At 39.0% G+C, this 11415-nt stretch overlaps 1 protein-coding gene across 2 annotated transcripts; it reads right to left on the reverse strand.

Moving 5' to 3' along the window:
- Positions 1-3127: 3127 nt before the first annotated feature.
- LOC132188369 (uncharacterized) lies at positions 3128-4171 on the reverse strand. 2 transcript variants are annotated; one of them, XR_009440878.1, is made up of 2 exons: positions 3959-4171; positions 3128-3556 (listed from the first exon to the last, which is right to left on the reverse strand). XR_009440878.1 is itself a non-coding variant. In XM_059602797.1 (2 exons), the coding sequence occupies exons 1-2, from the start codon at positions 4122-4124 to the stop codon at positions 3330-3332; spliced, it is 390 nt and encodes a 129-aa protein (XP_059458780.1). In that variant the 5' UTR covers positions 4125-4171; the 3' UTR covers positions 3128-3329. The 2 variants fall into 2 exon arrangements, 1 of the variants encoding a protein (XP_059458780.1); XM_059602797.1 differs by having other exon boundaries at positions 3128-3553.
- Positions 4172-11415: the final 7244 nt, after the last annotated feature.

Consider the following 11415-nt stretch of genomic DNA (forward strand, 5'->3'; position numbering starts at 1 on the left):
ACTAAAAAAAACTTTACCCAATTTTTAATTTTTCTAAAATGCAAATAATAAAAAAAAAGAAACCATAGAAGAATTAGAAAATGTGAAGATATTTATTTATTTTTGTTTTAAATTTAGTTTTAATAATTAGAAAAAGGAAATTTGGTTTTTCATTTGCTAAAAGCGAAGATATTTTGTAGAAACTTTGGGTGAAATTTTATTTTTCTGTTCATTCTAACATTTGTTGGGCGTTTTTGCTCACCTTGGAAGCGATCATTTTTTCCTGTGCTTTACATTTATCACATTATTATATCACCGACAACCTCAAATCCTGTCAGTGTCGGTGAAATAATTACTTGAAATAAAATTTTATATATTACGACTACATGACGCTAACCTGACCACTTGAACTATCGCTCTCATGACGGCCCAACCGAGCAGTTTTCCTCCACCAAATGTAGCAAGAGGGGCTAGAGTCGCCGTCACAAGGTAGCATCCATGCGCGACGAGCCACGTATTTGTATGGTGAGTGGTGAGTCACGCAGACAAAACTCTCCACCGAAGATCAATCAAGAAGCGTGTGGACCCCAGAGAATAATAATAAAGTGTTGAGAGTACATGATAAGAGTTTGTACGGGCGAGAGCAGAGGAGTATGCCATGCTTTTAGGTCACCGTCTCACCAACTCTCTCTCTGTGCCGTGCATTCCTCCCCAGAATATACCAGAGTGACATGTATCTGCCATCTGGTGACGTGGCAGGTGATGGCTTGGCTTTGACTTGGTCAACCAAGTTAGTTGGTGACTGAATGACAGGTCCCGTACTTTTGATTTGATTGTTTTGTCTGAACCTCACAAAACTTGGCGCTTTGAATTGAATGCCATCGCTATTAAGTCGTGGTTATCGAGGAATCTGTGGCGGTAACAGATTTCCGGCCCACCGTCTCAAGCGGGTGGGTAAAGTCGGTGAACGTGTTCGGTAAAGAGTTTTAAAATTGATTGATGTTTAAAGAGGGTTTTTTTTTTTTTTTTTTTTAAACTGTCATAATTTTACAAATTTGTATTAATTTTTTTTTTAATCTTTTTTCTAATTATCATATTTTGCAAAACTTGTCTTTCTCAGTCGATCTGCCTAATCAAAGAGAAAAAAAAAAAAAAAAAACCCAAACACAAAATTAATGTTTGAGAGAGAGAGAGAGAGGAGATAAAAATGATTTTCTATTAGAGAAGAGATGATAGAACGATTTTTTTTTTTTTTTTTAATTATTATTATTAATATGAGTTATGGATAGTTGAGCTTCAATTCTTAGATCATTATGGCTGGCATAAATAAACATAAGGTCGTGAATTTCGATGAAAATATGTCGAACACAATTTTTTTTTTTTTTTTTAAGCAAAAAATAGTAGGTTAGGAAGACTAATTGTAGCTATTATAATTGGGTGTGACTCAATTCCATGAGAGCATCAATAGAAATTCAAGGTGGTTAATACTAATTAGGCATATATGAAAATTTTCATTTGCAGAGATTTAAATGTATACCTTAGTACATGTCCTAACCATTTAAAAATTTTCTTAAGTTATTGAACCACCACCCTTAATGATGGGTCAAACACAGTGTTGTACTCCATAAGGCAAGTAAACAACCATAAATCCACTTTGTGACTTGCAGCCAATAAGTTCACACTAATGACTATAAACAAGTAGTCTCAAAACATTAATTAACTAATAAATGAAAACACAGTTACACAAACAAGTAAATTAAAAGTTCGAAGTCAACAACCATTTCATGAGCCACCATCAAATTGTCAATCCTTGCATTTATCCCTTTGACAACCAAATAAATCAAAACATAATTAATTACCCGTTAACTAATTTGGGGTGTTGCGAGTAATCCTTTGAATTAATTATTCTTCTTAATTAATTTTGGGGGCGTAACATTTTGTGTTGCGTGCTTGGTCTGGACACTCATTTGATGAACTTATCACATTAAATAACTAGTTTGAAATATACATCATTGACATTTGTTGTAGTGAAGGATTTACAAAAATCAAAGGGATTGGACAGCTTGCTAAGAAAATGATAGAGTTGAAAAATGATATTATGTATCCATTGGTTTATTTATTGGCAACATTATCATTGATTTTGCTAATTGTGACAACTTTAATTACTGTTGAAAGAGCATTTTCAGTAATGAATATCGTTAAAAATTGACTATATAATCAAATGGGACATTAGTAGATAAATAATTGTCTAGTTACATACAATGAGAATTATTGATGACAGTTTTTCAAGGAGTAACTTTGCATGTTTTTCGAGGAGTCGTTGATTTGAAAAGGAAGTAAGTTTAAGATAAGTACTGTCGGGGTGTGTCGGCGGAGGATAGCTCTGATGTCTAAGTCAGTAGTTGATTTGAGAGAGGGAGAGCACGTAAGCAATAAGAGCTCGAGAGAGAGATTTGTGATTACCAAATAATGAATTGGAGCTTCCCTTTTATCGGCATCAAGTAGTAGTTGTTGTTCCCCGATTCTCGGCTCCACGTTCTCGAGGATCCATTGTGCACAGTGTTGGTGAAGTGGATTGTGGGTTGTGGGCTACTCACAATCTTGAGATCGTTGAGTGTGTTAGTGGGTGGCTTGACCACGTTTGCCTTAGACATGGCTCCCGATTTGTTCTCGGGCACACATGGCTCTGCTTGGCGCTGACAGTTGAACCACGTTCTGTTGAACGTGAAACTTTGCTTGGACGCTGGGAGTATCCCACATTCATTAGTGAACGTGGGCTTCCTTAACTTGCCGAATGACTATTTTACCCTCGATAGAAGGTCTATTATACCCTCGGGCTATGTTGGGCCAGCTATAGCTCGGTCTAGGCAGTCCATATCTCGGCCTGGGCCTGTCTTTAATGGGCTCATATATTTGATCGGGCCTAGAGGTCTGTTGGGCTGTTTGTGACCGATCCATTACCCAACAAGAATGATATATTCAAGACTATCATCAATAAATTAAGAAATCATACAGCGATTTCAAAATATAAAAACTCGAGGAGAACAATTGAACAAATTTTAATATTTTTAATCAAATTTGTATTCAACTTTATTTTCTAATTTTTGTCCCCAATAAACCAAAATTACTGCATGCTTCAAGCTTGCGAGAGTCTTTGCAAATCACATGACTAGTACGGCCAGTAGAATAAAATCTTTCCCACTCTGCGTAATATTACAAATAACAACAAAATCTTGAAAAATTACATGTCTAGTGTAATCGATCAACAATAAATATTACACACAGAACGTTCAAGGAAGCCCAAAACTCTGCCACACAAAAAACTCAACCTTCACTGCATCCACATATATTTAGACTAGTTGGAAGGAAAAACCAAGGATTAAGCCCAAGCTTACATAGAATATTAAGGTTGAGATGACAAATCGGGGCTTTGCTTCCATTGATGCTGCATTTTTTTCACCTGGGCTTGGTCGATGAACAATATTTGCACCACCATAGGCTCCCTGCTTCCCTCTCTGAGATTTTCCCGAATCATATATTTCTTGCTTTTCCTTGTAACCTTTTTCATCATGTCCTGCTTTAGAATCGTAGATAATGATCAGGAGGACTGTTAATGAGTACGACGGTTTATTTGTATACTTCCCGACGCAGCACGGGGAAGAGTTTTCCCATACACCAAACAGAAATTAAAGATAGATTCTATATTAGACAAAGTCTCATCGACCAACAATGGAGTTTAACAGAGTCTCACCACAAAAAATAAAAGGAGTCGAAATTTAAAAGAGAAGTCTTATCTCTTATCTCACTCAAAAGAAATATAATTCTTCATTCATTCCTAAATTGTTAGAAAATAACACTTAAATAGGCCGACAAAAATTTTAACCCTAATTTGACTAATTTTGAGCCAAAATAAAGACCCGATTATTATTTTTTCTCCACATTACTTCCACCAAGAAATCAAACAAGAATTAATTCTTACCATGAACTTGATCTTGTTCCTGCATGAGGCGATTTGAGAGCTTGCAAGCTTGATGTTCTAAAGGGCTTTCAAGAGCCGAGATTGAGAGGATCATCACTTCACTCATGCATGAGACGAATATCAAGCACGCAAGAATTGTAATTAACTTCATCTTGCATGGGGACATTAATGTGCACTTTATTGTTCTTTTGCTTGATTGGGTTTTGTAGGATATAGGGGCACACCTATTGTGATAGGTATGAGGATAAGGTGGCAATATATATATATATGGGCTTCAAATTACATACAAGTTGAGGGGAAGAAGGATATGAGGAAATAGGTGTTTTCTGGTGAAAGAATAAGCAAGAGTGGCCCATGCAAATCATGGTTTTATGCTGTGTATCTGGAAAGGTGTAAAAGAAAACTGCGTTACAGTGGAGCAAAGTCTTCAAAAAAGTTTCATTCCAAAAGCATATTAAAATATTGCTTTTGATATTTTTTACTCATGAGCTAAGTGCTCCTTCCCTGTTCGATCTCTTTCATTTAATTTACAATATTGTATATAAAATATAATCCTTAAATTTGTTTTGATAATTAGTGATAAATCCAAAACTGACAAAATTAAAATGATAGGCAAGCAGTTGGTGTCTTGTCGAAGTTTAGGTCTGTTCTCTCCTCGGCCCCTTGCAGTTCCTAATGAAAATACAGTGCCTCTTCAAGCTAGTCAGCTTTTTGGCCAGGTTCTTCAAACACTACTTTGTAGTGCCATTTCTTGGATTTTCAACCAAGATTCAGAGGACCGGGCTAATTTTTTTGCCTATTTCCTAATATTTGCTTGTATTTACTACATTGTATTTTTATTTTGAGTCTGTTGTTGGAAAGTCCATCTATTTTTTGGTTTTAGAATCATCCACTCTCTCTTCCTTTCGAATTAGGAGTGAGAATTAAGAATCCCATTCTAACTGTTTTCCTCATTCACTTTTTAAAAAAAAAACAAACAAACAAACAAGTGAATTAGAAACCACCTAATCCACTGTTTGAGATAGATTCTTGGTCCTAATTTTTGGGCAAAAAAGTATCCCTTTTCAGTCTCAAAGCTGGAGGGGAAATGTGGAAGTGACAAAAAAGAGAACATTGGCTATCTGGTGAGTGCTAGGAATAAAGGGTAAAGTGTAAATGAAAATTTTATAACCAAAATGCTCAAAAGAATAGGATGCTTGATCAATTTTCTGTGGACAACTTTTAATGTCATGATAAGATTCAAACACGTGGTATGTGTTAATTGCTAATTTGCTCTTCATTCCAAGAAATATTCCATTAATTTATTTTGGAGCAATCAACCATCATCATGAAGTATCGTTTCACTTGGAAACAATAAATAACAACATAACAAATGAAAGAGGCATTAACTGGAGATGCCAAATTCGCTAACCGGCATATCACAAATTCATAGAATGTTCAGTCGCATGACATCACGATTCAACAATTTCAACACTTGTGTGTCATTTTGTAATTCTTTTTGGGTAAAGTTTGTGTTAGAACACTTTCCTAGTGCCAAACATTGGATCAATTTACACTTGCAAAAAAGAAAAAAAGAAAAAAAAGAAAGAAATGTAAACAAGAGCCTGCTAATGGGTGCCAGCAGAAAATAGTTCTAATACTTATTAAGGCTTAAGCATCCCATATCCCCTAAATTTGGAGTGTATGGTTACGTGGCTTGGTACACACTTCATTGTTATTGGGCCGATCCCTTGTTGTGCACGGTATAATGGAATTGAGTATTTGGATCACCTTTTGCCTTCTGATTGATCTGTTTTAGGCCTTTGTAGGCGTGTTATGCGGGTCATGTAGCCTTGTCGGCCCAATTTCCATTGTCGGCCCAATTTCCAATAGTTACCTCTCAATTCATTCATCGGATGTGGGTAATGGGATAATGAGAGTCTTTCATTAAGAGCATGTTTGAGAAATAGGTGCAGGATTCCTCTACATCACGGCCCACTTAACAATGGCCTCTATTAGCTCCACACGTCTCCTGCATCTCCTCCAATAAAACGCGTCATGGTTGGTGAGAAGACCTCGGTTGATCACTGGCATAAGCGCCTAGGACATCTAGCTTTTCGTATCGTCCGGAGCATTCTATCCAAATTTAGTCTTCCAATTCAGTCCAATAAAGCTCGAGTTTTTTGCTCAGCATGCCCGGTTGCCAAGGGCCATCAATTACCTTTTAGTTCCTCTAGTTTGGATGTTTGTCGTTCTTTATATTTAATTTACTCAGATGTTTGGGGACCATCCTCAGTTGTTTCACTTTCTGGCAATAAATATTATGTTTCTTTTATTGATTCTTTTTCTCGTTATACTTGGCTCTTTCCCATTCAAAATAAATCCGATGTCAAAACCGTATTTATACTATTTCAAAAAATGGTTGAACGTTTACTTAACACTAAAATTAAGCATGTTCAAACCGACTGGGGAGGTGAATATCATTCACTCACCACCTATTTTCAATCTCTTAGAATCAATCATCGTCTCTCATGTTCCCATACCCACCAACAACAAGGATGCGTTGAGAGAAAACATCGTCATCTCATTGACACCACTCTCGCACTCCTTGCTACTAGTGGAGTACCCAAGTCCTTTTGGGATGAAGCATGTCAAACCTCTTGTTACCTCATAAATAGATTACCTACCCCGGTTCTTAATCATGCTTCTCCTTTTGAAAAACTCTTTTCCAAACAGCCAGATTATAACTTCTTAAAAGTGTTTGGATGTGCATGTTTTCCCCACCTCCGACCTTACAACTCCAAAAAATTTGACTTTCATTCCAAACCTTGTCTGTTCTTAGGCTATAGCACTCACCACAAGGGTTACCGCTGCTATCACTGTGAATCTAGCCGCATATATATTTCCAGGGATGTTATCTTTCATGAGTCTACATTCCCTTTCTTGGAACAGCCTTCAAATCCATCTCAAGTCTCCACTTCGTCTATCGGATCTGCTCAAATTGCAGTTGTTGTCTCCTCTTGCCCAATCCAATTATGTCAGCCTCCACCTCCTCCTGTGTCACCTATGACACCTTCCCTAGTACAGCCTTCTTCTCCTTGTAGCACATCTACTTTTTCAGCAGATTCTATTGAAGTTGTGGACTCTCCTCCTCCATTTGCTATTCCACGGACACATCACATGGTTACACGTGCTCAAAACAAAATCACACAGCCACGACAGTTCACGGACGGGCGCATACGGTAGCTCATACCTCATGCTTTACATTCCCAGCTGGACTCTAATCTATATGAGCCCACATGCTACACCAAGGCTGTTCTAGTTTCAGAATGGAGAAAGGCAATGCAAGAAGAGTTCAATGAGCTTCTACGCAACCAGACATAGACTCGTGTTCCACCTCACAAGGCCAAAAATGTTGTAGGCTGCAAATGTGTATTCAAACTTAAAAGAAAGGCTGATGGCACGGTTGAGAGACATAAAGCTCGTCTTGTGGCAAAGGGCTTTCACCAACAAGCCGGGATTGATTTTGGAGAAACATATAGTTCGGTTGTGAAGCCAACTACTATCCGAACAGTCCTATCCACAGCACATTCAGCTGGCTGGCCTATGAAACAAATAGATATACAGAATGCATTCTTACATGGACACCTAGCCGAAGAGGTTTATATGTGCCAGCCACCAGGTTTCTTTCATTCCTCTTTTCCTAATCATATATGCCGGCCAGACAAAGCAATTTATGGGTTCAAGCAAGCTCCTAGGGCCTGGTTTTCACGGCTGAGCAACAAACTCCTTGACATCGGGTTCATGGCATCAAAGGCAGATTCCTCTCTCTTCACATTCAAGTCGGCTGCCACTACCATCTACATCCTCATTTACGTCGATGATATCATCATCACTGCTTTAAATCAAGCTACTATTGACGAGTTATTGCAACTACTTCGGGTAGACTTTGCTGTAAAAGATCTTGGGGATCTAAGTTTCTTTCTTGGAATTGAAGTCTTGCATCTAGACAGTGGACTGCTCCTTTCACAACGCAGATATATACTTGACTTACTAAAAAGCACAAAAATGGATGAAGCCAAACCGGTGTCATCGCCGATGTCATCTTCTAGCTCCCTCTCGGCGTTTAGTGGTGAAGCTATGGATGATCCTTCACTTTACTGAAGTACTGTAGGTTCTCTCCAATACCTATCATTAACACGACCAGATTTGGCTTTCGCAGTCAACAGGGTATGTCAGTTTATGCATCGTCCAACTACAGTACATTGGCAGGCAGTCAAACAAATACTACGGTACCTCAAGCACACAGTGTCCCATGGTCTCTTGCTCAAACACACCTCTTCCTCTCACCTAGAGGCATTCTCAGATGCTGACTGGGCAGGTTGCCTGGATGATCGCAAGTCTACAGACGCCTATTGTGTTTTTCTTGGAGCTAATCTTATCTCATGGAGTTCATGGAAACAGCCAACCGTATCTCGTTCCAGCACTGAAGCCGAATACAAAGCTGTACCAAATGCCACTGTAGAGGTTCTATGGGTACAAGCCCTTATTCGAGACTTAGGAATCACTCTCTCTTCTCCACCAAAACTATGGTGTGACAATATTGGAGCCACATACTTATCAGTTAATCCGGTTTTCCATGCAAGAACCAAGCACGTGGAAATCGACTTCCACTTTGTTCATGACCGAGTGGCAGATAAATCTATCGAGATTCTGTTTTTATCCAGCAATGACCAAATTGCAGATGTGATGACTAAACCGATTGTAGCTAAGAGATTTCAAACCTTCAGTGCCAAGCTCAACGTGTGTTCTCCCCCGTTAAGCTTGCGGGGGGCTGTTGAAGCACATTCCTATCCGATTACTAGTAGTTTAGGTTTACCTAAACTCTAGAGATAATTATCTAATGTATTCTGGTTACTAGTAGTTTAGGTCTATCCAAACTCTAGAGATAATTATCCAATGGATAAATATCATAGGAGTTAGGACTCTATCTAAACTCTTGAATAGTTATCCAATGTATTATAGGATAGGAATTAGGAGTTCTATGTAATCTCTTGCTCTTGTAAATCTGTATATATATATATATAGCAGGCAAACTGTGAATTCAATTACGGTGATTTACAAATTTAATCACAGAATTGTGTGCTATTATAGACAATATTAACATTAAAAGCGGTTTATTATTAATTATGATATTTGCATGTTTCATTTGTAGGTGCTTCAATAGCCCTTCCTGGCCCTAAACCTTGATTGTCTAGTAAAATTTCCATGAAACTGGGATGGAAGATAAGCATTGCTATCCATACGACACTATAATACTAATTAATGTTGTTTTGCTTGTTAGATTACCTAGGGTGTGTAGAAAAATCAGCAAGAAGTAACACCAAAATTTTGTTGGAGTAAATTGTTGAACATAAGGTTTTTAGATTTATGAAACCTGGATCTTACAATGCAAGCCCTGATTTGCTAAATACTGTATTTAAATAAAGGTTACAACACTGATTTAGACTAGGAGTCTTACATATAGTCCCACTTGGACTTGGACTAGGGCGTACTCTTACACATAGATAAAGACTAACACAATACTACTCCAAATAATTTGAGAGAGGTAGAGCTAGGAAGAGATATACTTATACTCCTAACTTGCTAAACACTGCAACATACGTCATCCCACATTCATCGGCCATCCCTCAAGGGAAATGTTACATGGTCACGCATGCTATCATCTCCAGCAGTTCTACTTCTCCTTCCACCATATTCGTATGCGTCAGATGTCTCACCAAGCATATGTTCGGCCTCTTCCAGATTTGATTGAACATTAACCCACGGATGCGTCTCCTTCTTTCTTAAAACTTCTAATTCCATTGCCACTTCCTTCATAGTGGCCGGGTCTCTCATCCGCTTTCACTCTTAAGCACCTCTTTGCAAGCTCAACGACTTCCTTGATTTGCTCCTTATTTTCTTTTTCAACTATACGAGTGTCAAGAATTTCAAACAATCAATCATCTTTCAATTAAGGAGGAAAGAAAATACATAGCTAAACTCCTTTCCTCCTTGGACCTATTGAATGAAAGTACCTTCTCTCTTGTTAGAAGCTCCACGAGGACCACGCCAAAGCTATAGACATCACTTTTCTCTGTCAGCTGGTTAGTCTGTAAGTATTCTAGATCCAAGTATCCAAGAGTTCCTTGCACTACTATAGCTAGTTCTTTTTGATTTCGAGGAACCAATCTTAAAGTTCCAAAGTTGAAGACTTTTGCTGTGAAATTATCATCAAGCAGTCTGTTTGACAACTTGACATCTCTATGGATTACACGTGTCGAAGTTGCAGAGTGCAAATATGATAATACGTCCGCTGTTTCTGTAGCTACTCCTAGACGGATTTCCCATCTTATGGTGGATGTGCTGCCTTCAGGATATATATATATATATATATATATATATATATATATTTTTTCGTCCCTGGTTGAGTCCCAGGCAGGTCCGGTTAAGTCCCGGGCGCGTCACAAACAAGTCCTGGGCGGGTCCCGGTGAGGTCCTGGGTGAGTCCCGGTAAGGTCTTGGTCAAGTCCCAGGCAGGTCCCCGTCAAGTCCGAGCGGGTCTCGGTCAAGTCCTGTGCAGGTTGCTGCGAGGTCCCGGGTGGGTCCCTATCAAGTCTTGGGCGGGTTTCGGTCAAGTTCAGGTCAAGTCCTAGCGGATCTCGGTCGGGTCCCCAGCAGGTGCCGACCGGATCTCGGTTAAGTCCCAGGTGAGGTCTCGGGTGGGTCTCGGTTATGTCTTGGTCAAGTCTCATCCAGGTCCTAGTCAAGTGCCGAGCGTGTCCAGGTGAGGTCCTGGTCAAGTCCTGGGCGGGTTCTAGTCAAGTTTTGGCGGGTCCTGGCGGGGTCAAGGGCGGGTCTCGGTCAAGTCCTGTGTAGGTCTTGGCGAGGTATTGGGTGGGTCCCTGTCAAGTCTCGGGCGGGTCCTGGTCAAGTCCTGGCGGGTCCCGGGTAGATTTTGGCGAGGTTCCGAGCGGGTCCCGGTTATGTCCTGATCAAGTCCTGTGTGAGTCTCGGCAGGGTCCTGGGCAGTCCCGGTCAAGCTCCGAGTGGGTCCTGGGCAAGTCCTGGCGAGGTTCTGGGCAGGTCTTGGCAAGGTCCATAGATTTGAGAATGAGATGTGCAAAGTCGGAAAATGGTTTACGATTTTCCAAATCTTAACAATTTTTCGAAAATTGAAGAAGAATTTTCTGTCAAAAAGAAAATATTTTCTAAAAATTAAAGAAGAATTTTCTGTAAAAAAAAAAAAAAATTTCCGAAAATTAAAGAAGAATTTTCTGTAAAAAAGAAAATATTTCTTTTTAGGTCGAAGTAAACATTGTAAAATGCAGAAATCATTTTCCGAATATTTTAGGTCGAAGTAAACACTGTAAAATGCAAAAATCATTTTCTGGAAACTATTTTACGTCGAAGTAAACTGAGTGTAAAATAAGGGGTAA

The sequence above is a fragment of the Corylus avellana genome, chromosome ca7 (assembly GCF_901000735.1).
Source record: "Corylus avellana chromosome ca7, CavTom2PMs-1.0".
NCBI classification, from domain to species: Eukaryota; Viridiplantae; Streptophyta; class Magnoliopsida; order Fagales; family Betulaceae; genus Corylus; species Corylus avellana.

Excerpts from the sequence above, each read along its gene's own strand:
- LOC132188369 (XM_059602797.1), bottom strand. The coding sequence starts at position 4,124 with ATGTCCCCATGCAAGATGAAGTTAATTACAATTCTTGCGTGCTTGATA. Across the intron at positions 3,554-3,958 it reads GGAACAAGATCAAGTTCATG|GACATGATGAAAAAGGTTAC; the intron begins GTAAGAATTAAT and ends ATTCTAAAGCAG.